This window comes from Pongo abelii, chromosome 9, assembly GCF_028885655.2.
Source record: "Pongo abelii isolate AG06213 chromosome 9, NHGRI_mPonAbe1-v2.0_pri, whole genome shotgun sequence".
Lineage (NCBI taxonomy): Eukaryota > Metazoa > Chordata > Mammalia > Primates > Hominidae > Pongo > Pongo abelii.
The window spans coordinates 79384077-79411690 of record NC_071994.2 but is presented as its reverse complement, the minus strand read 5'-3'; the positions used below and the strand labels follow the sequence as shown (position 1 = coordinate 79411690).

The following is a 27614-nucleotide window of genomic DNA, read 5'->3' as shown; positions in this document are numbered from 1 at the left end:
AATCGATAATATGCTGATGTAAGAGGAAAAAAAGCCCTCCAGAAGGCCTGGACAGTGTCCTCAGGGAATAACCACATTTCATTTCCATTAGAGCAAGAAGATGAAGGGAATATTCAGAGACATTGAGGATATTGGGTGTTTTGCTGATGACAGACTGGACTTTCTGGTGGCCCAATAATGCAAAAGTAATTGAAGTTTTTGCCATTACTTAAAAAAAAAAAAAAAAAGCCAAAAACCACAATTGCTTTTGCACCAACCTAATAGAAAAGTTAGGAAATTAGGGGAAGCATAGAAGATGAGATGAGGTTCAGAATTTTGTGGAGATGAGTATAATAGCATGATTGGGGTTTGATGGTGCAAGATCTGAAGGCATACTGCTGAAATTATGTAGTTATATATTTAATCAGTGTTAAGAAAAATAAAATGTGAAATCAATACTTCTCTAGAAAATATGGTCCCCTTTGCAAACAACTTTGGGATCTAGAATGTTCACAAGTAATTGGAATTAATTAATGGAATTAACACTAGGCTGGGATTCTTAGGGGTTCTGACTTTTTTTTTGTTCCACTACTAATGCAGTATTTCGTAACCTTCTTTTCATTATCTCCTTCTTAAGGAGCCTTTTTCCTAATCATACTCCCTGCCATGAAATTTTAATATCATAGATATATAGCTCAGCTGTTTGGGTCATAAACCATTGTAATACCTAAGATTTTTTTCACCCCACCCCCTTACCCTCAGGAACCAAGTTTCACTAGTGGAGAATACATGCATATGTATACTTTGGGAAATCGTTTTGCCTCATTATTAATCTGTAAAATGGAAATTGCAATATTCACACTGTATATACCTTAGGGGTGCTATATGTATCAAAAAGCACTTGGAAAAAAGTGTTAATGTTGTATAATAGATGGTATTACTATTCTTCAGTTCTAATAGAGATCATCTTCTCCTTTTTAAAACATCTTTATTGAGATATAATTCACCCATTTAGAGTAAATAATTCACTAGTTTTTAGTATATTCATAGAGTTGTACAACCACCATCATAATGAATTTTAGATCCTTTTTTTCACCCCAAAGAGGAAATTAATATCCATTAACAGTCACTCCCCAGGTCTCCCCTGACTCTCCCAGCCCTATGTAACCACTAACCTATTTTCTACCTCTGTAGTTTCCCTGTACTGGGCATTTTATATAAATGGAATCATGTAATATTTGCTCTTTTGTAATTGGCTTCTTTTACTTAGCTAGCATTATGTTTCAAAGATTCATCCGTTTTGTAACATGTATCAGTACCTCATTCCTTTGTATTGCCAAGTAATAGAATGGACATTTGGGTTGTTTCTGTTTTCGGCTGTTATAAAAAATAAAAAATTACTTTATGAACACTTATATACCAGTTTTTGTGTGGAGGTATGTTCTCATTCTCTTGGATGTATAACTACAGGTGGATTGCTGGTCATATGGCAACTCTGTACTCAACTTTTGAGGAACTGCCAAACTGTTTCTGTAGTAGCTGTACTGTTTTACATTCCTGCCAGCAATGTGTGAGGGTTCCATTTTCTCAAGATCATTCTTTTTCATCATAATTTCTGACATGCTGAGACCTGTTTCTCCACCCTTCTAAGAAGAGCAGCTCCTACATTTTCAGGGAAAATCCAATTCTGGATATTGTTTTATTCTTAATTTAGCCATTGGTATATTCTTAGAAAGTGAAGTATTAGGTTAGGACCATTTAAATAGTATTTTCCTGTTCACTTATATCTTTAGTGTTTTTTAATTGGTAGAAGTTTCTAAAAAATTAGTTTTGGGTCAATGAAATCAAATTATTGATTTAGTAGGAAAGCTGAGATGATCTCATCTGATTCCCACATTTTATAGGTGGGAGTCCAGAATTATATAGTCAGTGGGGTAGCAGCAGAACCAGGCATTTTAATTGTACCATTGTGTCTCTTTGTTACTTATTCTGCCTGCTAAGTATAGGTGTTTTCCAAGATTCTTCTCTTTCTCCTATACCCTTTGCCAGGTTCAACCATTTTTATAACTTAAACAAAAATCATCTCTTCCCAAATGACTTGTAAATATTTACCACTGTATGGAACCTAAGATTCATAAATTCAGTTGCCTACTGGACATTTGTCTTCAGATGTCAAATTCAGCATATCCAAAATAGTACAAAATATCTCCTCACCAAAATAAGATTATCCTGCTAACTTACTGCTTCTAGTATCACTTCCATATGTCTGCTTCCTCAAATATGACCCTTATTTGTTGTTTTCCTCCAGTCTGTCATTATAAGATCCTTTCCATTTTTCTTCAGTAATTTCTCTTGGGCCTTAGGTTCTTTACCAAGGATCTAATTAAAAAAAAAAAAAAAATACATTGGAGGAACTCCGTTACTTAAAAAAACAATTTTAAGGTGAAAGGCAGCATGGAGTGTTAAAAGAATGTTTAGCTAGGAGATGAAAGACTTGTTTCTAGATCTGGCTCTGTGATTGATTTGGGGCAAGTCCTTTTACTCACTGGGGCCTTACTTCCTTTATTTTAAAGTGAAGAGGTTGAATTACTTGATTTTCTATTAAGTCTTCTGTATTATATGTATGTCCTTTCTTTCTCCCCCTGCCCACACCACTTCAATAGTGTCTGCAGGCTCTGGAGTTTTTGCATTCGAACCAGGTCATTCACAGAGACATCAAGAGTGACAATATTCTGTTGGGAATGGATGGCTCTGTCAAGCTAAGTAAGTAGGAGCTTTAGGAATGATAATACTTCTCTCCCTGTGGGGCCCTGTCTCCTGTGAGATGGTCATCATATAATAGTAACTATGACACTCACCAGAGTGTCTTTATGATTTCATGGGATACGAGGGCTGTTTTATATTCTTCTGTATTAATCATAGGATATCATTTCATTATTTTTTCATTCATTTGTACATTTAACAACAACCACAAAAAACTTTGCTGAATGCTTACTCTATGCTAGGTCCTGTGATGGGCACTGAGAGTACATTTTCCCTACCTTCTCAATCTAGTGTGGAAAACATGTAATAGATAATTAGAAAAAAGAGTTTTGTGTAATTTCTTTTATTCAGTTATTCAGTAAACTTTTATTGAATGTCTAGTACATGCTGGTCCTTCTAGGGATATGAGGACAAGTAAGAAGACATAATCCGTACTCTCAAAGGCTTCCTAATTTAAATAAATTTGTAATTGCAATATAATGTAAAAACCATGGCAGGCAGAACATTTTGTTCAAAGGTGTAAAGACCAGTAGACCAGACAAACAGGCTGTGTCATGGGTGGATGGGCAGTTTATGGAAGGACTGCTAGCAGCCCTGGGCTTGGGGCATAAAAACAGGGCCATGCCTAGTCATAGGTGATTGGGGTTTAAATCAAGGACTCGTGCCCAAGGAATAAGGCAAGAACCTAGTCTCCAGATTTGGGATTATGGGAATGGTTTTTCAAGAACAAAGCAGAATTGGGATGAGCAATCAAGACCAAAATGGGCAGCTTGGACTTTAACACTAAGTCCCCTGGTTTGAGGAGAGGTAGGAGGCCAGAGATGGTGTTTCTTATATTCCTTCTATTTCTCTTCAGGGTTCAATAGGAAATAGGCTAGGAGCTAGACATGAAGGTGGTAGTCAAGTGACTTTGGAGAGACAAAGGATAGCAGAGCTGGAAGCCAGGCAGATCTTGTCACCTATGTGTAGGTATACAGTCAACACTTACTGAAGTGAGTGTATATCCTAAATGTATGTTCTTTCTCTTATTTTTCTTTTCTAGCTGACTTTGGATTCTGTGCACAGATAACCCCAGAGCAGAGCAAACGGAGCACCATGGTAGGAACCCCATACTGGATGGCACCAGAGGTTGTGACACGAAAGGCCTATGGGCCCAAGGTTGACATCTGGTCCCTGGGCATCATGGCCATCGAAATGATTGAAGGGGAGCCTCCATACCTCAATGAAAACCCTCTGAGAGTGAGTGTTACCAGTTCTATTTCAAGTTATTTGGGCTGTTGTCTCTAGTGCCAGGAAATAAGAATCCAGGCTGTTCTCTGTGGCTTTCAACCTAGAGATCCCTTTTCTGGATACAACTAGTCACTGTTGAACTTAAAGTGTAAATGGTCAAAGAAAAGGAATATTAGAAGTCACTCATTCATTTATTCAACAATTATTTGAGTCCTGTCAAGTGCGAGAAACTATTCTAATGAAAATAAAATAAATTAGTATGTAGTAACAGATGGTAAATGCTGTGAGAAAAAGCAAAGTAAGGGAGTTAACAGAGTAATGGAGGAACAGGTATGCTATTTTAGAGTAGAGAGGGAAGTTCTCTCTCATAAGTTATTTTATTCTGCAGAGTTGGGAAGTCATTAGAGGGTTTTGAGCTGAGGAGTAATGTGATCTGATTTATGTTTTAAACAGATCATTTTGGCCGCTTTTATGGAAAATAGACTGCGAGAGACTGTTGTAATAGTTCAGAGTGGTGGTGTCTTGGTAGGAGTGGAAGTGAGAAGTGGTCAGACTCAGGAAATGACTTAAAGGACTAGCTGACAAGATGAACTGAATATTAGAGAAAGAGGAATCAGCAATGACTAAAAGATTTTTGGTCTGAATTGCTGAAAAAATTCAGTTGCCATCTGTTGAAATGGTGAAGAGCATACTTAAGTTGGGTAATAAAGAGTTGGTTTTGAATGTGCTGATTTGAAATGTTAATTAGACATTTAAGTGGAGCTGGGAGTAGAGTTTGGCTTAAGAGTCTGGAGTTCAAGGGTGAGAGGTCAGGACTATAAACATAAATTTATTAGTAGATAATATATAGTTGGTATTTAAAGTCAGAGGTAGATGAGATCACTCACCTAGGGAATGAGTACAGTTAAAGAAAAGAGATTTGAGTACTGAGCTCTAGGTTATTCCACTGTTTACAGGTTGGAAGAACTAGCAAAGTAGACCAAGGAGTGGCCTTTCTAGTGTGAGGGAACAGAGAAGTGTCTTGGAGGTGAAGTGTCCTGGAGATGAAGAGAACAGTGTGCTTCCCGAAGGAGGAGGAGGGTAGGTTATGTGTCAAATGTGATTGATAGGTTAAGATGAGACTGAGAAATGAACATTGGATTTGCCAATGTAGAGGTTCTTAATGACCTTAACAATCAGTTATCAGTAGAGAGATGGGGATGAAAGTCTACTTAAATTCATGAAAGTGGAAGAAGAGGACATTGAGATGGCATGTATAAACAGGTTTTTTTTTCTCTTAAAGGAATTTTGCTGGGAAGGGTAACAAAAATGGAGCACTATCTTAAAATGGAGTCATGGGAGGGTTTTTCTAAAAGATGATGTCTGTGTGCTAATGGGAATGATTTAGTGGAGAGGAGGAAAATGGTCATGTACAAGAAGGAAGTGACAACCATAGAAGTGATATCCTTAAGTCGATGAGAGGGGTTCGATCAAGTACTGAAGTAAAGGACATTAGATTAGCATGGACAATTTATCCCTTGTAACAGAGCATATCAACACAGGTGCAAATAGGTTGGTAATCTTGGTGTGGGCAAATGTGAAATTTATTCTGATTGCTTTTATTTTCTCATTTATTCCTACCTCCCATCCAGTGCAGGAATTCCCTGTGCACTGTTGCTGGTAGGTGGTCATCTACATGCTCATGTCATACTTGGATATCTCTGATTATTGGAAATTGCTTCAGTGCACCAAACTGAAACTACCTTCTGTAGTTTCTATCCTTTGGTCCCAGCTTTGCCTCTGACTCCACATACAACATATTCTTCCCTCCCTTAGAACGGCCTTGCAGATATTTGAAGATGATAATTGCTGGGATATGTTGGAAATAAGACAGAATGATCCTAGACATAGACTTTTTTTTTTTTTTTTGAGACGGAGTCTCACTCTGTCACCCACGCTGGAGTGCAGTGGTGTGATCTCAGCTCACCGCAACCTCCACCTCCCAGGTTCAAGCGATTCTCCTGCCTCAGCCTCCTGAGTAGCTGGGATTACAGGCACCTGCCACCATGCCCAGCTAAGTTTTGTATTTTTAGTAGAGACCAGATTTCGCGATTTTCTCGAACTCCTGACCTCAGGTGATCCACCCATCTCAGCCTCCCAAAGTGCTGGGATTACAGGAGTGAGCCACCACGCCTGGCCCTAGACATATCTTTTTATGTTTCTGGACCTTATCTGTGAAGTGAGGATGATAAGTCTTGCCCTATTACCCAGAGTTAATTGTGGCCATTAAATTAGACAGTGCTTATGTAAGTACTCTTTGAATTAAGTGCTGAGTCATTGTAAAGATTTAGTCTTACTATGTTTTTCTTTACCTTTCCCAGGAGACGCTTCATTTAGGGGACCAGGGTGGCAACAGTTTTCACTTACATTTAATATCCTCTCCTGCTAGAAGAGATCAGTTCTTGGATGACTGAGGTGAAGGCACCAGGAATAATTTCTGCCAGCAGCTGGGCAGATGTTTAACTCAACAGGCTAAATGGATAATAAACCCTTCAGATGTGTAAGCAAGAATAATAATAAAGCCAGGCACAGTGGCTCACGCCTGTAATCCCAGCACTTTGGGAGGTTGAGGCAGGCGGATCACTTGAGTCTAGGAGTTCGAGACCAGCCAGGCCAACATGGTAAAACCCTGTCTCTACTAAAAATACAAAAAGTAGCCGGGTGTAGTGGCTGGTGCCTGTAATCCCAGCTACTTGGGAGGCTGATTCAGGAGAATCGCTTGAATCTGGGAGGTGGAGGTTGCAGTGAGCCAAGATCGTGCCACTGCACTCCAGCCTGGGCAACAGAGTGAGACTCCATCTCAAAAAAAAAAAAAAAAAAGAATAATAATAAACCCTTAGGTCTGTAACATATTTCATAAGTTTACAAAGTACTTTCAAATACACTATCTTATTTTATTTTTACAGACATGTGAGATGGGCATCATCCCTACTTTACAGACAGGGAAGTTGCACATAGTCTCATGGCCTTTAAATGTTCAACCTGATCCTTAGGTCATACTCTTTCCAGTATATATACACAGCTGCTACTTTGCATCCTAGAGCATAAAGCAGCTGACCATATTTCTAGAACTTGTATATGGGGAACAAGAGAGAGCCTCAGTTGGAGCTCAAGGTGATTCACCATTTTTATTGCCAGGCCTTGTACCTCATTGCCACCAATGGGACCCCAGAACTTCAGAACCCAGAGAAGCTGTCAGCTATCTTCCGGGACTTTCTGAACCGCTGTCTCGAGATGGATGTGGAGAAGAGAGGTTCAGCTAAAGAGCTGCTACAGGTAACTGTCCTTATGCAGGGAAGCACCTAATTCAAGGCATCACTAAACCAGGCCTTTTTTACTTCATGTTTGTAAGGTACTGGATATTATAGAACTAGGCTTCTCTTCTACCACTTCCTACACTAACTCTGTTCCTACTGCTCTTTTATCCCTGGGCCTTTGATCATTTATTTTCTTAGCCTCTTTCTCAGCCTGTTAAAACTCCACACGTTCTCCTAGGCTCAGTTTACAATCTATTTTCCGAGCACCTATTGAGCTTTGCTTGTAGCTTTCTTGCTTGCTTCCTTCCTTCCTTTCCTTTCTTTCCTTTCTTCTTCCTTTCCCTTTCCTTCCTTTCCTTTTCCTTCCATTCCCTTTCCTTCTTTCCTTTCCTTTCCTTTCCACTCCCCCTCCTCTCCCCCCTCCCCCTTCCTCTCGCGCCCCACAGTGTCTCGCTCTGTCACCCAGGCAGGAGTGTGCAATGGCGTGATTTTGTCTCACTGCAGTCTTCCTTTCCTGGGTTCACTCAAGTGATCTTCCCACCTCAGCCTCCCAGGTAGCTCGGACTACAGGCGCATGCCACCATACCTGGCTAATTTTTTTTTTTTTTTTTTAAGGTATGTACAACCTTGTTTATTATCTATCATAGACATCAAGATGATCATAGTTAATACCAATTTAAGCTTTACAGAATACTGTTTTAGGCCCAATATTGATATATTAAATGAAGGTATCAGAGAATCTTGTATTTATGGCATCAGGTTATAAAGATCTATTCAAAACCATTTTTGTCAAAGTTTAAACACTGGAACAAAAGTCAAATTGTTTCTAAATGAGACACAAAATGATTCTTGCTAATAGTACAAATTTTGTCCCATGGGTAATACTACTGTCTTTTTCAAAAAAATTATTTCGATTTTTATTTTAGATTCAGGGAACACATGGGCAGGTTTGTTAGCTGGGTATACTGTGTGATGTTGAGGTTTGGGGTACAGATGATCCTGTCACCCAGGTAGTGAGCAGAGTCCCCAGTAGGTAGTTTTTCAGCTCTTGCTCCCGCTCCCCACCCTACCTCCCCAGTGTCTATTATTCCCATGGGTCCTCAGGTATTACTATTTTCAAGTTTTTTTCTTTACATGAAACTACTGAAAGCAAAAGTATTTCATGCTTATAGGTTACTCTGTACATTTATCATTCTATTAATAAACATGTTAAGTAATTAAGTAGTATATTAAGGCCGTAAACCAAGTCATTATCTCCTATCAAAGGACTACTGTTATTCAATCATCTGGAAAATTCATTTTAGGCAGGACGCCGTGGCTCACATCTGTAATCTCAGCACTTTGGGAGGCCGAGGTGGGTGGATCATGAAGTCAGGAGTTGGACACCATCCTGACCAGCATGGTGAAACCCCACCTCTACTAAAAATACAAAATTAGCTGGGCGTGGTGGTGTGTGCCTGTAATCCCAGCTACTCAGGAGGCTGAGGCAGGAGAATCGCTTGAACCCGGGAGGCAGAGGTTGCAGTGAGCTGAAATTGCGCCCTTGCACTCCAGCCTGGGCAACAGAGAGAAACTCCGTCTTAAAAAAAAAGAAAATTCATTTAATGGGTTACGTTACAGGGTTGAGGTCAGCCTACAGACACAAAATAGGTTAACTGAAAAATTTTTTTTTTTTTTTGTATCAGGTTTTAATTTTTTCATTGGAACAGGATTTAGGGGTGGGGATACTAAATGTGGCAGGGTTCAACAGATTTACATTTTATCAAAATAAGGTTCTTAAAGAATACAATGATAGCATATGCTTTAACTCTTATAGCACAAACCCTCATATTAATTGATGGTCACAGAAAAATACTGTAATGCTTTAAACAAAAGTTTTAAATTACATCAATGACACAAGTTTCAAACAAAATGCAGTGGTCAAAAAACTGTCCTTTCATCAAGCTTTTACAAACACAGTCTTCGCTGTCTGAGCAAATCAGTTTTAGTTTCTTCATGGTCCTCCATCTGTCTTTTAACATGACACTTGTCCGGTTGTTGAATTTATAATGCAACAGTATTTTAGACCAGTTTCCCTCTCCATATTTCCTCACGCCAGATCTCAAATTCTTGTCTTCTTCCCAAAGCCATGCCTGTCTTTTTCTAGCTCGATGTTTTTCAGGAGTTACCAGTTGACTCTTTGAAACAGGTATTCTGCTTTCAGTGGCTCTTCGGCTTTCTTTTTTCTTTTTTGTACTTTGAAGAGTTCCTACTCTTCTTTCTTTCTTATTAAGGTCTTGTTGCTCGGTTCCATGTTGTAACTTAGATAAGAAAAGATTCTTGTGAGACCTCAATAAGGATACTGTACCCTCTGAGGATTCAGTTACCGCAGACTGTTTGTCACTAACACTTTTTCTTGTATCCAAATTAGCTTCAGTTTCCATTTCAACATCATTACCATTAGGTTTATCTTGAGAAGTTATTGTTCTTGTCCTTTTGCTTTCTACTACTTTTGCCGCTGCCTTCATTAGAAAGGTTGATGATTTTTCACTTAGCACATAATTCACATAACTCTTAATTTTCTCCATCATGTGGTTGTAGCTGAAGTGTTGAAAAAAGGAATGAAATGTATCTTTCTGAGAGATTATCATAAGCAATTTGCTTTTGAAAGGCATATAAGAATTTGGATCACCAAATATTCTTTCAAAGACTTCTGCTTCTTTAAAGTTGCCATTTCCATACAAACAGCTATAGCCTGAATTTTAGTTAAATTCTGTATTTCTTCATGAAGTTTGTCATGTTCCTTTTCAATTGAACTCCAAATCATCAGGTCTGATTCCAAGGGTGTAATTCGTTCATCATTTTCAAACTGTGCATCAAGGGTTTTTCCTGCTGCAATTCTTGTCAAAAACTGACATATGTATATCGTTCTCAATTGGTAAGCTGTTAGACTGGATAGTCCATGAATAATAGCCTCTGCGCTGTTGCGGGTCCTGGGTCCTGCGGAAGTCCTCGGAGCGGCCGTCGCGGAAAGCTCGGCAAAGAGAGAGGCAGAGGAAATCGAGCATCCAGCCGGCAGCCACGGCCTCGGCCTCGGCCACCAGGCCCACGTCCTCCTCCTCCTCCTCGGGGGCCCCCACCTGCACCTGGCACGCGAGCAGTTCCTGGCATTCGAACTGCTCCTCGTCGTTTCTCTCTGTTTCTGCCATCTGTTCCTCTGTAGGGTCGGCATCCCTACCATCCGCACAGCCCCGCGGGCTCGGGGCCCTACCTGGCTAATTTTTTAAAAAGTTTTTTGTAGAGACGGGGTTTTGCTATGTTGGCCAGGCTGGTCTCAAATTACTGGGTTCAAGCGATCTGCCCACTTCGCTTCCCCAAAGTGCTGGGACTACAGGCATGGGCCACCATGACCAGCCTGCTTGTATCTTTCATTAGCACTTCCTTTGTTCTGTTTGAATTAGTCTGGCAGAGTTTGTTTGAGTCTTGTTGAGAAACGGCTCTCTGACACCCAAATCTTACACAACTTATATTTTGCTGGGATTAGCTCAAAGGATACATTTTTAGCAAAGGAACATAAGTTTATTTTATTTTATTTATGTTTTATTTTTCTTTCTTTTTTTTGATTCTTTTTTTTAAATTTTATTATTATTATACTTTAAGTTTTAGGGTACATGTGCACAACGTGCAGGTTTGTTACATATGTATACATGTGCCATGTTGGTGTGCTGCACCCATTGACTTGTCATTTAGCATTAGGTATATCTCCTAATGCTATCCCTCCCCCCTCCCCCCACCCAACAACATTCCCCGGTGTGTGATGTTCCCCTTCCTGTGTCCATGTGTTCTCATTGTTCATTTCCCACCTATGAGTGAGAACATGCGGTGTTTGGTTTTTTGTCCTTGGAATAGTTTGCTGAGAATGATGGTTTCCAGTTTCATCCATGTCCCTACAAAGGACGTGAACTCATCATTTTTTGTGGCTGCATAGTATTCCATGGTGTATATGTGCCACATTTTCTTAATCCAGTCTATCGTTGGTGGACATGTAGGCTGGTTCCCAGTCTTTGCTATTGTGAATAGTGCTGCTATAAACATATGTGTGCATGTGTCTTTATAGCAGCGTGATTTATAATCCTTTGGGTATATACCCAGTAATGGGATGGCTGGGTCAAATGGTATTTCTAGTTCTAGATCCCTGAGGAATCGCCACACTGACTTCCACAGTGGTTGAACTAGTTTACAGTCCCACCAACAGTGTAAAAGTGTTCCTATTTCTCCACATCCTCTCCAGCACGTGTTGTTTCCTGACTTTTTAATGATTGCCATTCTAACTGGTGTGAGATGGTATCTCATTGTAGTTTTGATTTGCATTTCTCTGACGGCCAGTGATGATGAGCATTTTTTCATGTGTTTTTTGGCTGCATAAATGTCTTCTTTTGAGAAGTGTCTGTTCATATCCTTTGCCCACTTTTTGATGGGGTTGTTTGTTTTTTTCTTGTAAATTTATTTGGGTTCATTGTAGATTCTGGATATTAGCCCTTTGTCAGATGAGTAGGTTGCAAAAATTTTCTCCCATCCTGTAGGTTGCCTGTTCACTCTGATGGTGGTTCCTTTTGCTGTGCAGAAGCTCTCTAGTTTAATTAGATCCCATTTGTCAATTTTGGCTTTTGTTGCCATTGCTTTTGGTGTTTTAGACATGAAGTCCTTGCCCATGCCTGTGTCCTGAATGGTATTGCCTAGGTTTTCTTCTAGGGTTTTTATGGTTTTAGGTCTAACATTTAAGTCTTTAATCCATCTTGAATTAATTTTTGTATAAGGTGTAAGGAAGGGATCCAGTTTCAGCTTTCTACATATGGCTAGCCAGTTTTCCCAGCACCATTTATTAAATAGGGAATCCTTTCCCCATTTCTTGTTTTTGTCACGTTTTTCAAAGATCAGATGGTTGTAGATATGCGGCATTATTTCTGAGGGCTCTGTTCTGTTCCATTGGTCTATATCTCTGTTTTGGTACCAGTACCATGCTGTTTTGGTTACTGTAGCCTTGTAGTATAGTTTGAAGTCAGGTAGCGTGATGCCTCCAGCTTTGTTCTTTTGGCTTAGGATTGACTTGGCAATGCAGGCTCTTTTTTGGTTCCATATGAACTTTAAAGTAGTTTTAAAGTTCTGTGAAGAATTCTGTGAAGAAAGTCATTGGTAGCTTGATGGGGATGGCATTGAATCTATAAATTACCTTGGGCAGTATGGCCATTTTCACAATATTGATTCTTCCTACCCATGAGCATGGAATGTTCTTCCATTTGTTTGTATCCTCTTTTATTTCATTGAGCAGTGGTTTGTAGTTCTCCTTGAAGAGGTCCTTCACATCCCTTGTAAGTTGGATTCCTAGGTATTTTATTCTCTTTGAAGCAATTGTGAATGGGAGTTCACTCATGGTTTGGCTCTCTGTCTGTTATTGGTGTATAAGAATGCTTGTGATTTTTGTACATTGATTTTGTATCCTGAGACTTTGCTGAAGTTGCTTATCAGCATGAGGAGATTTTGGGCTGAGACAATGGGGTTTTCTAGATATACAATCATGTCATCTGCAAACAGGGACAATTTGACTCCTCTTTTCCTAATTGAATACCCTTTATTTCCTTCTCCTGCCTGATTGCCCTGGCCAGAACTTCCAACACTATGTTGAATAGGAGGAGTGGTGAGAGAGGGCATCCCTGTCTTGTGCCAGTTTTCAAAGGGAATGCTTCCAGTTTTTACCCATTCAGTATGATATTGGCTGTGGGTTTGTCACAGATAGCTCTTATTATTTGAGATACGTCCTATTGATACTTAATTTATTGAGAGTTTTTAGCGTGAAGGTTGTTGAATTTTGTCAAAGGCCTTTTCTGCATCTATTGAGATAATCATGTGGTTTTTGTCTTTGGTTCTGTTTATATGTTGAATTACATTTATTGATTTGCAGATGTTGAACCAGCCTTGCATCCCAGGGATGGAGCCCACTTGATCATGGTGGATAAGCTTTTTGATGTGCTGCTGGATTCGGTTTGCCAGTATTTTATTGAGGATTTTTACATCAATGTTCATCAAGGATATTGGCTAAAATTCTCTTTTTTGGTTGTGTCTCTGCCAGGCTTTAGTATCAGGATGATGCTGGCCTCATAAAATGGTTAGGGAGGATTCCTTCTTTTTCTGTTGATTGGAATAGTTTCAGAAGGAATGGTACTAGCTCCTCCTTGTACCTCTGGTAGAATTCGGCTGTGAATCCATCTGGTCCTGGACTGTTTTTGGTTGGTAAGCTATTGATTATTGCCTCAATTTCAGAGCCTGTTATTGGTCTATTCAGAGATTCAACTTCTTCCTGGTTTAGTCTTGGGAGGATGTATGTGTCGAGGAATTTATCCATTTCTTCTAGATTTTCTAGTTTATTTGCGTAGAGGTGTTTGTAGTATTCTCTGATGGTAGTTTGTATTTCTGTGGGATCGGTGGTGATATCCCCTTTATCATTTTTTATTGCGTCTATTTGATTCTTCTCTCTTTTCTTCTTTATTAGTCTTGCTAGCGGTCTATCAATTTTGTTGATCTTTTCAAAAAACCAGCTCCTGGATTCATTAATTTTTTAAAGGGTTTTTTGTGTCCCTATTTCCTTCATTTCTGCTCTGATCTTAGTTATTTCTTGACCTCTGCTAGCTTTTGAATGTGTTTGCTCTTGCTTTTCTAGTTCTTTTAATTGTGATGTTAGGGTGTCAATTTTAGATCTTTCCTGCTTTCTCTTCTGGGCATTTAGTGCTATAAATTTCCCTCTACACACTGCTTTGAATGTGTCCCAGAGATTCTAGTATGTTGTGTCTTTGTTCTCGTTGGTTTCAAAGAACATCTTTATTTCTGCCTTCATTTCGTTATGTAGCCAGTAGTCATTCAGGAGCAGGTTGTTCAGTTTCCATGTAGCTGAGTGGTTTTGAGTGAGTTTCTTAATCCTGAGTTCTAGTTTGATTGCACTGTGGTCTGAGGGACAGTTTGTTATCATTTCTGTTCTTTTGCATTTGCTGAGGAGTGCTTTACTTCCAACTATGTGGTCAGTTTTGGAGTAGGTATGGTGTGGTGCTGAAAAGAATGTATATTCTGTTGATTTGGGGTGGAGAGTTCTGTAGATGTCTATTAGGTCTGCTTGGTGCAGAGCTGAGTTCAATTCCTGGGTATCCTTGTTAACTTTCTGTCTCATTGATTTGTCTAATGTTGACAATGGGGTGTTAAAGTCTCCCATTATTATTGTGTTGAAGTCTAAGTCTCTTTGTAGGTCACTAAGGACTTGCTTTATGAATCTGGGTGCTCCTGTATTGGGTGCATATATATTTAAGATAGTTAGCTCTTCTTGTTGAATTGATCCTTTACCATTATGTAATGGCCTTCTTTGTCTCTTTTGATCTTTGTTGGTTTAAAGTCTGTTTTATCAGAGACTAGGATTGCAACCCCTGCCTTTTTCTGTTTTCCATTTGTTTGGTAGATCTTCCTGCATCCCTTTATTTTGAGCCTATGTGTGTCTCTGCACGTGAGATGGGTTTCCTGAATACAGCACACTGATGGGTCTTGACTCTTTATCCAATTTGCCAGTCTGTGTCTTTTAATTGGAGCATTTAGCCCATTTACATTTAAAGTTAATATTGTTATGTGTGAATTTGATCCTGTCATTACGATGTTAGCTGGTTATTTTGCTCATTAGTTGGTGCAGTTTTTTCCTAGCCTTGATGGTCTTTACAATTTGGCATGTTTTTGCAGTGGCTGGTACCGGTTGTTCCTTTCCATGTTTAGTGCTTCCTTCAGGAGCTCTTGTAAGTCAGGCCTGGTGGTGACAAAATCTCTCGGCATTTGCTTGTCTGTAAAGTATTTTATTTCGCCTTCACTTATGAAGCTTAGTTTGGCTGGATATGAAATTCTGGGTTGAAAATTCTTTTCTTTAAGAATGTTGAATATTGGTCCCCACTCTCTTCTGGCTTGTAGAGTTTCTGCCAAGAGATCAGCTGTTAGTCTGATGGGCTTCCCTTTGTGGGTAACCGAACCTTTCTCTCTGGCTGCCCTTAACATTTTTTCCTTCATTTCAACTTTGGTGAATCTGACAATTATGTGTCTTGGAGTTGCTCTTCTCGAGGAGTATCTTTGTGGCGTTCTCTGTATTTCCTGAATTTGAATGTTGGCCTGCCTTGCTAGATTGGGGAATCTCCTGGATAATATCCTGCAGAGTGTTTTCCAACTTGGTTCCATTCCCCCTGTCACTTTCAGGTACACCAATCAGACGTAGATTTGGTGTTTTCACATAGTCCCATATTTCTTGGAGGCTTTGTTCGTTTCTTTTTATTCTTTTTTCTCTAAACTTCTCTTCTGGCTTCATTTCATTCATTTCGTCTTCCATCACTGATACCCTTTCTTCCAGTTGATCGCATTAGCTACTGAGGCTTCTGCATTCGTCACGTAGCTCTCATGCCTTGGTTTTCAGCTCCATCAGGTCCTTTAAGGACTTCTCTGCATTGGTTATTCTAGTTATCCATTCATCTAATTTTTTTTCGAAGCTTTTAACTTCTTTGCCATTGGTTCAAATTTCCTCCTGTAGCTCGGAGTAGTTTGATCGTCTGAAGCCTTCTTCTCTCAACTCGTCAGAGTCATTCTCCGTCCAGCTTTGTTCCGTTGCTGGTGAGGAGCTGCGTTCCTTTGGAGGAGGAGAGGCGCTCTGATTTTTAGAGTTTCCAGTTTTTCTGCTGTGTTTTTTTGAGACAGGATCTCTCTCTGTTGCCCAGGCTGGAGTGCAGGGCGCAATCATGGCTCACTGCAGCCTCAACTTCCCCAGGTTCTGCTGATCTTCCCACTTCAGCCTCCAGAGTAGCTGGGACTACAGGCATGCACCACCATACCTGCCTGATTTTTCTATTTTTTGTAAAGACAAGGTTTTGCCATGTTGCTCAGGCTGGGCTCAAACGATCTGCCCACCACAGTCTCCCAAAGTGCTGGAATTACAGGCATGGCATGAGCCACCATGCCTATCCATGGAACATAAGTTTAGAAGATAATTAGTGAGTGTGGCTTTTGGAGTCTTTACACTTTCTTCATTGGAAATCCTCAGATAATGGCAATGATACTCTACTTATTGAGAGTGAGATTTTGCCAGTTTGTGGGGAAACCCAGAGTCAGGGGTTTACTAGGCCTTTTATACTCCTACCTGCCTAATCCTGATAATTTTATATGGTTGCAAAAATTGCCTTTAGCAGGCCACATCATTTGTATTTAACATATATGTTTCAAGTACAATTTCTTATAACTAGTGTTCTTTTATTGTATCGCCCACTAGTGATCTAATAGTAAGTATCACATGCAACTTTATGAAGGCATGCACTGTCATTTACTTTTGTATTATGAAGCCCAGGAGTGACAGAACAGGGCAGGGCAGGGCAGGGCAGGGCAGGGCAGAACCTAGCATACTGCCCTGTGTTAATTATGAATCTCTTTCCTATTGGATTATAACCTCTATTTTATTAATCCCTGAGTCTCATGTTTTACCTAGGACCTGACTCAGGATAAGTACTAAAAAATATTTATTGAATTGAATGAAATTGCTGGAAGAACCCACACTGGACTATCACCCTCTGGAACATATTTAGCATGTCTTTGTAATTGAGGTTACTGATTATGGAGTACTGGCCTATTAGATATGAGATCTGGGTTCTGCCAAGTATAACTCATTAGTCTCTAGTATCTGTTGGAACTAAAAGTCTCTTAGTACAATGTAGGACCCTTTTTGCTGTTCATGAGAGTTGTATTCTGGAAACTGTAGGCACTGGGAAATGTGTAAATACTATATGCTAAGCCTGCGATTAGTAAAGGTACCATTCTTAATTAAATACCAAATTATAGTTCTTGAAAGGTTAGTGCCCTCTAAAGTTTTCTTCCTGATATAGTAATATAACTAGTAATAAATGCGTTATATTGAATCTTTACCATATTTTAAGCACTAAACACTTTATATATTTAGGCACTAAGCACTTTATATATTGTCCTTCACAACAACTCTGTGAGTCATAGGTTCTATTATTCTCATTTTTACAGGTGAGAAAACTGAGGTTTCAAGTGTTTAGTAACTTTCCCATGATAGCTGATAAGTAGCAGATCCAGGATTTCAGCCTGTTTGGCTCTCAGGTGTGTATGCTCTTGGCCACTGCTCTTAATAGGCTCAAAGAGTATCACAACTGGAAAGCCCTTAGGGCTCATCTAGTCTGTTTTGTTTATTAGACAGAGAAGGAAACTGAGGCCTCCCAATTTGGTGTTGGATCATGCTGCTGTCAACTTAGGGGAATTGTAGAAACATGTGATCTGAGAAAGGTGGCTTTTTAACTTGTTGGTGTACATTGTAAATACTGAAAACCATGACTTTGAGAATCACAAATCATAAAAGCTTCACATCTGTTTCTCCTGTGAGAACACACTTATGGACAGAAATACATAGGATGATATATATTGGAATTCATATCTTCATGATTTAGCTAGGATCTTTTATTCCTTTCATAGTAATAGTACCTTCTTGTTCTCAGTAGCTCTTTATACTATCTCTGTCCCAACAGAAGTTGAAGCAATTCTCAACAAAGAATATTAGTATATATGTTTCTCTCTCTTTCTCTCTCTCTCTCTCTCTCTGTGTGTGTGTGTGTGTGTACATATATACGATATGACTAATGAAGGAAATTATAAGTATGGCAGAAGAATCAGATATGCTCATGTGAGTTTAGTTATGCTTAGAGGTCAAATCTGGTTCTCAATTTCCTGGTAGCCAGGGCAGAAAAGGAAATGTGATAGTTCCTATATTTTTTATCAAATAGAAGAACATTCTACAGCTTTAAGACACAAAGCTTTTTTACTACTAAATGTTTAAAAAGAAAAAAAAGCACCATTTTTAAGAGGCTCTGAGAATTACATAAGGAATTGTTAGGCCAGGCACAGTGGCTCATGCCTGTTATTCCAGCACTTTGGGAGGCTGAGGCCTGTGGATCAGTTGAGGTCAGGAGTTCGAGACCAGCCTGGACAGTATGGCAAAACCCCGTCTCTACTAAAAATACAAAAATTAGCCAGGCGTGGTGGCGGGCACCTGTAGTCCCAGCTATTCGGGAGGTTGAGGCAGGAGAATTGCTTGAACCTGGGAGGCGGAGGTTGCAGTGAGCCGAGACCACACCACTGCACTCCAGCCTGGGCAACAGAGTGAGACTCCGTTTCAAAAAAAAAAAAAGGAATTGCTTTCTCTAACAGTTTTACTGAAAATTTAGATGCAATTTTCATATAATATTTTCTCCTAAACAGTCGTTAAAGGTTGAAGGTATGGCCCAAAGTACAGCCCAGTGAAAGTGATTTGGGAAAGGACCAAGCTACTGAACTTTTTACTAAATGAATTAGCATTATTGGATTTGAGGATAGAACAATAAATTCCTAGATCAATGCTCCTAAAATGCAGTATTGCAATATACTACTGGGTCATGATCTATTAATACCTTCCCCAGAGGTAATTATTATTCTGATTATCACCATGGTTAGGCTTACCTTGGAAGAAATGGAATAATACAATATGAACTCGCTTGTCTGGCTTCTTTCCCTTAATGTGTCTGTGAGATTCAACCCATTGTCAGTGTACCAGTTACTTACTATATTGCTGTGTGATTTTCTGTATAGTATTATATGAATATAACACTATTCATTTTTCCATTCTCTTGAACATTTGGGTTCTTTCTGGTTATTGGCTATAATAAGCAAATCTTTTATGAACATTTCTGTGTGTATCTTTTGGTGGCTATACAAACTAATTTCTTTTGGGAATATACCTAGGATTGGAATTACTAGGGTATAGGTAGATGTGTGTTTATCTGTAAGTAGATGCTGCCAAACAGTTTTCCAGAGTGGTCTGTTTTAAGATGTCCTTCAATTTGGGGATGATCGGAAGCTTTCCACACAGCACCCTTTACAAACAAAGATGCCTTTATGTCTTGTAATGGTTACTGGGGAAGAATGGTAAATAGTCATGTGTCTTCTGCTATTTTTCTCCTTTCTAGCATCAATTCCTGAAGATTGCCAAGCCCCTCTCCAGCCTCACTCCACTGATTGCTGCAGCAAAGGAGGCAACAAAGAACAATCACTAAAACCACACTCACCCCAGGCTCATTGTGCCAAGCCTTCTGTGAGATAAATGCACATTTCAGAAATTCCAACTCCTGATGCCCTCTTCTCCTTGCCTTGCTTCTCCCATTTCCTGATCTAGTGCTCTCAAGACTTTGATCCTTGGAAACCATGTGTCCAGCATTGAAGAGAACTGCAACTGAATGACTCATCAGATGATGGCCATTTCTAAATAAGGAATTTCCTCTCAATTCATGGATATGAGGGTGGTTTATGATTAAGGGTTTATATAAATAAATGTTTCTAGTCTTCCATGTGTCAAAATCCTCGCCTCCTTCATAACCATCCCCCACAATTAATTCTTGACTATATAAATTTATGGCTTGATAATATTATCAATTTGTAATCAATTGAGATTTCTGTAGTGCTTGCTTTTCTGTGACTGAACTGCCCAGACACCTCACTGTACTTGAAAACTGGAACAGCTTGGGAATGCCATGGGGTTTGATAATCTGCCAGGGACATGAAGAGGCTCAGCTTCCTGGACCATGACTTTGGCGCAGCTGATCCTGACATGGGAGAACAACCACATTTTTCTTTATATGTGCTTCTAGCAGCTGTTTGGGAGGACCTTGACCCAATAGTGTTCCCATGCTGTTTCTTGTGAAATGCTCTCGGCTATGTAGCAGCTTTTGATTCCCTGCAATACCCTAGGCTGCTGCCCCCATCCTGTCCCTTGTTTATAACATTGAGAGGTTTTCTAGGGCACATACTGAGTGAGAGCAGTGTTGAGAAGCCAGGGGGAAAATGGTGACTACTTTTAGAGCAAGGCTGGGCATCAGCACCTGTCCAGCTCTACTTGTGTGATGTTTCAGGAACTCAGCCCCTTCTTCTGCCTGGGATAAGGAGCTGAAAGATTAACTTGGATCTTCTAATGGTCCAAATCTTTTGGTCACAATAAAGAGTCTCCAAATTAGAGACTGCATGTTAGTTCTGGATAGATTTGATGGCCTGATATGATACCCTGCCGGCTGTGAGGGGACCCTGTTTTTAAGATGCATGGCCAAGCTCTCTGCAAATGGAAATGCTTACACCGGGTGTTGGGGATGTTTGCTACCTCCTGCTACTTTTGTGGTTTTGGTTGTCCCACTATGGTAGGACCCCCAGCCAGCATTGTGGCTTGTCATGTCAGCCCCATTGACTACCTTCTCATGCTCTGAGGTACTACTGCCCCTGCAGCACAAATTTCTATTTCTGTCAATAAAAGGAGACGAAAATATTCTATTGGAGTATGCCTTTCTTTTTTCTCTTCATTCTTTCTTTCCTTTTCTAATTTTTTATATGAAATAATGAATAGTTTCTTCTCGAACCATTTGAGAGTGGTAAGTTGCAGATAGAATGCCCCTTTACCACTATATACCTGAATGTGTATTCTTTCTTTTTAACACTTTTATTTTAAATATAAATTAAGAGAAATGGGCCAAAACCATTTGTATTGTTTAAAGAATAATTATAAACACACTTGTATCCACCAAATCAAGAAATGGAACACTAACAGTAAGAACCTTCTCTATCTTGTCCTTCCTTTCTCATTATAGCCCCCACCTAAGAGGTAACCACCGTCTTGACTTTTATGTAAATAACTTTCTTGCTTTTCTCTATACTTTCATCACATTCAGGTGTGTTCCAATACAAGTAGATTTTAGTTCGGCCAGTTTTTGAACTTTAAATAAACATATCATAATAGATATGTTCTTTTGTGCCTGTTATTGTTTCCATTCAAGATTATGTTTTTAAGATATATGTACCTAGTTTGTGTGTAGCTCTAGTTCATTTATTATTCCGGCTGTAAGCACTTGAGAGGAAAGTTTTAACTTGTCCAAGATGAATTCCCTGAGGACTGGCCTCCCAAAGGAGTTCGTTTTCTGCAGAACTCTATCATAATGGACTACAGCCAACTGCTCAAGGCAGTCATACCTGGTAGAATTCTCAGGTCGCTAATCAGGCCACGGGTCTATCACATCCTACAGCTATAACCATAAGGCTTGAGCCCCAGCTCTGATCACATCAGAGAAAATGCTTCTCAAAGATGGCACAACAGAGCTAGAGGCCAGTGTTCTGTCGTGTGGTTTTACTATTGGATCCCAGCACCTAATACTATTAGAGAAGATGTAGTGCTTCTTAGGTGTGCAAAATATAATCCCCATGGCTCAATGCCTGGAGTCCTTCTCTGGAGTATGATATCTGGGCCCTACTACATTTCTTTGCCCCAGAAGGTGATGGGCATTAGAGTTTCCACACTCTGGATAATGTTCCTATAACCACACGTTTCCGCCAATAAAGCAGGCTCCAAAAGGTCTGGAGTGGATACTGCCTCATCAGCTACATGCTTCACAATGGCAGCAGTAACTGCGTATTATGGAAACCAACCAAGGAATTAGAGAACCAAGATTCACCTTGGGTGAGAAAATGCCCTCTTGGCACAGGACAGCTGGCCAGCCATATTCAAGGACTGGGATTGTGGGTCACTGACTGGTTGCAGGAACAAAACCTGCCAAGCCAAGGAATTTAAGAGTTATATTCCTGAGAATGGAGATCTAGGGGTGGGGGATGTCACCCAGGATGGTATTCCAAGGTTGTTTTTAAGAACCTTAGAGTCACCTATGAGGAGACTTCCACTGCAGGAAAGGCTGGACTAGCTCTGATTAAGTTCCTAAGAATCTTAGATTCACTGTGAACCAGAGACTTGAGGTAGAACTTAAGTGATGATCTCTTCAGGGACAGAATTCTGTGGTTACTAATGACCTCGGAGGAAGCTGTCTCCCAGGAGGGGTTTATTGAGAGTAAAGCTGAATCAGTACTGGATGAATTTTAAACTAAAATGTGGAATATGTCCCCCGATGACATGCCCCTTGTGTAAAGAATGGCATATGAGCTTACCTGAGCAGAGCCAATCAAATGGGACCCTTCCCTGATGTTCCTCCCTTGGCTGTGAGTGAGGAGCAGCTTGAGATGTCAGTGTTACTAAGGTGTTGCTCTTTCCTAAAAAGCAAAGATTAGGAAGGCCTAAAGAGGTGGTCCATGTGAGATACAAAAAAGATATCTAGTACAGTAGGCCCCACTTATCTGCTGCTTCACTTTCCGTGGTTTTAGTAACCCACAGAACAATAAGATATTTTGAGAGAGACCACATTCACATACGTTTTATTACAATGTATTGTTATAACTTCTATTTTATTACTGTTGTTAATCTCTTACTGTGCCTAATATGTTAACTTTTATTATAGGTCTATATGTATAGGAAAAAAAAAACATAGTATATACAGGGTTTGGTACTATCCATGGTTTTAGACACCCATTGGAGGTCTTGAACATATCTCCTGCAGATAAGCGGGGACTACTGTATAAGGTATTGGCTCATGTGATTACGGAGGCTAACTCTTGGGATCTGCTCCACAAGCTTGAGACCCAGCAAAGTTGGTGGCATAGTTTGAAGGCCGGAGAGCCAGGGAGCCAATGGAGTAGATTCCAGTCTGAGTCTGAAGGACTGAGGACAGGAGCTCTGAGGGCAGAAGAAGATCAATGTCTCAACTCAAAACAGGCAGAAAGCAAATTCAACCTTTCTTTGCCTTTCTGTTCCATTCAGTCCATCAGCAGAAGGGATGATGCCTTTTCATGCTGGAGCGTGCCACCAGCTTTCTTCAGTCCACCAAATCAAATGCACCCCTCTTCTGAACACACCCTCACAGACACAGCCAGAAGTAACAGTTAACCAGCCATCTGGGCATCCCATGTCCCAGTCAAGTTGACTCATAAAATTGTCACCCCTCAGGGCTGGGCGTGATGGCTCATGCCTATAATCCGAGCACTTTGGGAGGCCGAGGCAGGAGGATCACAAGGTCAGGAGTTTGAGACCAGCCTGGCCAACATAGTGAAACCCCGTCTCTAGTAAAAATACAAAAAAAAAATTAGCTGGGTGTGGTGGCAGGCACCTGTAATCTCAGCTACTCGGGAGGCTGAGGTAGGAGAATTGCTTGAACCCTGGAGGCAGAGGTTGCAGTGAGCCGAGATCGTGTCACTGCACTCCAGCCCAGGTGATGGTGCGAGAATCTGTCTCAAAAGAAAAAAAAAAATTGTCACCCTTCTTAACTCCAATTCTAGGTAAAAGAGATAACCCTTAAGGGAGACCAACTAAGTTGACAGCTTTTTTTTTTTTTTTTTTTTTTTTGAGCTCAGGATCTCACTCTGTTGCCCAGGCTGGAGTGCAGTGGTGGGATCTCAGCTCACTGCATCCTCCACCTCCTGGGCTCAAGTGATTCTCCCACTTCAGCCCCACAAGTAGCTGGGACTACAAGTACGAGCTACCACACCCAGCCAATTTTATTTTATTTTATTTTATTTATTGTTATTATTTTTTTTTTTTTGTAGAGAGAGGGTTTCACCATGTTGCCCATGCTGATCTCAAACTCCTGAGCTCAAGTGATCCACCCACCTTGGCCTCCCAGAGTGCTAGGATTACAGGCATAAACCACCACACCTGGCCTGAGCTGACAGCTCCTATGCTATGGGGTAATGACTTTTAGATCAAGGGGTCAAAAGTGATGAGATTGGTGACCCCCAATGTTGTTTTATTGGGGGGAAAAAACCTCAAAGGTACAGGAGTGCCTCCATGCAGTTGCTGAAAGGACAGTTTATGGGTGAGATATAGAGAATGCTAGATGATGGTATAGCCCATCCAGGAGACAGGAGTGATGAGAACCCAAAGATTGTACCCTGATTTTAAGACTGTGATGATAAACTGGTAAGTCTGATGAGGACTGAGGAATCATTCATTAATGATCACCCCTCTGGATTCTTAGAGTTGTCTGATTCATTAGGTGTTAAGACAAAAGCATTGGTTGTCCTGTGAACTTTCCAACACAATTTGGGCTCTGTAGGAATAACTGCTTACTACTAGGATATCTAGGTATCCATTCAGACAGTGGAACATTCTTCACGCCCAGGCATCTGAACACAACACATTCCTATATCTTTTACTGCCTGCAGAGTATGAAGGCAAGAGAACCCTGAAACTCTCTACTCATAGACACTTGCAGCTTGTCTAATTCTATATGTCCTGAATACATTTATTACCTGCGTTAGTTTTCTATTGCTACATAACAAATTACCATAAACTTTGTGGCTTAGAACAACACAAATTATCTCATAGTTTCTATAGGTCAGAAGTCTGCACAGTGTGGCTGAATTTTCTGCTCAGGGCCTCATCAGGCTGAATGAAATCCCCCAGGTGTTGGTTCAGGCTGTGGTTCACGTGGGGCTAGGAGTCTCCTTCCAGGCTTACTGGTTATTTGTAGAATTCATTTCCTTATAGACGTAGGACTAAGGTCTTATTTTCATGCTAGCTGTCAGCTCCTACAGGATGCCTGCAGTTTCTTGCCACATGGCTCCCATAGGCAACTCACAAAATGCATGTTTGTTTTCTTCCAGGTCAGCTAGAACATATCTCTCTGACTTTGCTTCTGCAACTAGCCAGAGAAAACTTTTTTTTTCTCCAAACCCCTTAATATTCACTTAAACAGTTGAGGCACAAGCAATAATAAAACTGCATTTTTTTTTTTTTTTTTTGAGATGGAGTCTCACTGTGTCGCCCAGGCTGGAGTGCAGTGGCGTGATCTCGGCTTACTGCAAGCTCCACCTCCTGGGTTCACGCCATTCTCCTGCCTCAGCCTCCTGAGTAGCTGGGACTACAGGTGCCCGCCACCACGCTCAGCTAATTTTTTTGTATTTTTTAGTAGAGACAGGGTTTCACCATATTAGCCAGGATGGTCTCGATCTCCTGACCTCGTGATTCTGCCCGCCTCGGCCTCCCAAAGTGCTGGGATTACAGGCATGAGCCACCATGCCGGCCCTAAAACTGCATTTTTTACATTACAAAAAGATTGTCTATGATATGTACATGATATACCAATTTTCTAATCTTCTGCAGTAACATTTCATTAACACTCTGGTCCACAGGTTGATTTAATAAAGTCAGAATGGCAGGCAGGAAGTTGGTAAAATAAACTTACTGAGAGGCAAAAGGAACCAAACATTTACTGACTGCCTATTATGCACGTTCCACTAGGTTTTACACACGTTACATAAATGTGAACCTAAGTTCTAGTTATCAGTTAACAGGCCAGCATTGCTACGGCCAGTAAGTCTATGTTTTAAATGTTCTTTCACCTTAAGTACAAATTGTGGACCAAAACAATGGATCTTTGCCCAAATAAGCATGCCAACTGTTGCACTAATACATTATTTCCCATTTCCAAAGTTTTTGTTTTTAGTAAGTGTGCCACATTAGCACATGGAAACATTCAAGCTGTTTATTACTCCACTGAAATTTGGGGGTTTTTTGTTCTCACCTGCTGAGCACCATTTGGCCAGCATCACTACAACGACCTGATTCTATCACCTTGTAAAACTCAAGATGGGAACGGATAGTGTTTGGTGATTACATTTCTGGGAGAAAAAAGTGCTGATTTTTTTGCTTTAACTTGACACAGCTAGCTTTAAAAAGTAGTACCTCATTTTAAAGCACCAAAGTTGTCATTTAAATAAGAAAATGTACTTGGCTTAATGAGCTGTAAAATGAAGATATCACTCTTTTCAAGCATTACAGCAAAGCCAGTATGTTCAGAGCCAAGTGATACTCAGCTCATACTGCACTCCAGTTCCCAAGGAAATGGCGTTTCTACCCTCCCCGGACCTAAGCTGCTCTTCACCCCTCCAGCCAGCCCTCCTTTTTCTGAGCCCGTTCTTTCCATGCTGAGCTGGCTGCCCCTTGCTCCCTTTCCCACCCCTATTTTCTGTCTAACTCCCCCTCTATATACCTCTGGGCTGGTGCCTAAGACTTCTTAGCTGCCTGGTTAATCACTGACCAATCACCACTACACCGCTTTGGATTTGGGATCCCACCAGTAAAACTAACTGGCATGTTTGTACTGGTCATCCCTGCCAAAAGCATCCTATGTCACCAAAAAGGCACTGTTTAAGGGTTCAAGATCACACACCCTCAAGATACCTGAGAAAGGTCCTCAAATGTGAGTCACCTAGTCTAATAGCAGAGGTAAGTTCAGAGATGAAATGTGACTTGCTCAAGTCTGTGCGGCTAATCAGAGGCAGAAACTAGAACGATTTCTCTTTCCACTACACCACAAAAACCCGAGGTTAATAACGATTAAGAAGAGTTTGTAAGTAAACCAAAATAAAATGCCTAGTACATAGGAAAAGTCTTTGGGATCTCTCCACAGACTTTTAGACAGAATAAAGGCAATCTTTACAGTTCAACAGATGCCACCAAGTACCAAGGATCCTTACTCAATTCTGAAGTGGAATCTGACTACGGAGAATATGTCACTATTTGAGAATAAGAGGTCCCCACCTGCTCCATTATTTTCAAGTTTTCAGTCACAAAGTTGTAACTTACTCTCATCGTTTAACAAGATAAATTAATCAAGTTGAAGTAGGATTTGGTACATTGATGATAAAAGCAAAAGTCAACAAACATTTTTACAAGCAGATCATCCCAGTTACCTTAAAAGTTTCAGATTAATTTACAGAGAAGTGACAGAACCATATAATTTCAGTGAAAATCAACAAGATAGTTATACCATTAAAAAAAGATCAATTCGGCTGGGCGTGGTGGCTCATGCCTGTAATTCCAGCACTTTGGGAGGCCGAGGCAGGCAGATCACCTGAGGTCAGGAGTTCCAGACCAGCCTGACTAACATGGAGAAACCCCGTCTCTACTAAAAATACAAAAAATTAGCCAGGCATGGTGGCTCATGCCTGTAATCCCAGCTACTTGGGAGGCTGAGGCAGGAGAATCGCTTGAACCTGGGAGGCGGAGGGTGCGGTGAGCCAAGACCACACCATTGCACTCCAGCCTGGGCAACAAGAGCGAAACTCTGTCTCAAAAAAACAAAACAACAACAACAACAACAAAAAATCAATTCGGAAATACTAAGGCAAGCATGCAAAATTCAGAATATAAAAAAACGCTAAGCCTGGTTGACCACACACATTCCTTAGGTTAAGGTGGATTTAAAGATGCTTATCAGAACCCAGTGAATCAGAAGCTGAAAGGGACACTTTGGTGATCAGTGGATGCATTCTCTCATGTAAAAAATGGAGGGAAAGTGAGCACACAGGAACTGGTGAATCTCACAAGGCTAGATTAGGGGCGTA

General features: G+C 40.4%; 2 protein-coding genes across 15 annotated transcripts in view; one reads left to right on the top strand and one right to left on the bottom strand.

Annotated features, from left to right (window-relative positions):
- Nucleotides 1-20661, top strand: part of PAK1 (p21 (RAC1) activated kinase 1) — a 269840-nt gene extending 249179 nt beyond the window's left edge. For all 14 annotated transcript variants that reach the window (XM_063728215.1, XM_054526060.2, XM_054526055.2 and 11 more), the window contains 4 exons: nucleotides 2643-2742; nucleotides 3785-3981; nucleotides 7150-7287; nucleotides 19319-20661. In XM_063728215.1, coding sequence (XP_063584285.1) covers nucleotides 2643-2742; nucleotides 3785-3981; nucleotides 7150-7287; nucleotides 19319-19405 — 522 coding nt within the window. In that variant the 3' untranslated portion in view covers nucleotides 19406-20661. The remainder of the gene's footprint in view (nucleotides 1-2642; nucleotides 2743-3784; nucleotides 3982-7149; nucleotides 7288-19318) is intronic.
- On the bottom strand, nucleotides 9146-16891 carry LOC103891877 (telomeric repeat-binding factor 1-like). The gene is given in 4 exon segments (XM_054523993.1): nucleotides 9146-9984; nucleotides 9987-10248; nucleotides 10250-10522; nucleotides 16871-16891. Coding segments are annotated over 4 exon segments (1395 nt in total).
- Nucleotides 20662-27614: the final 6953 nt, after the last annotated feature.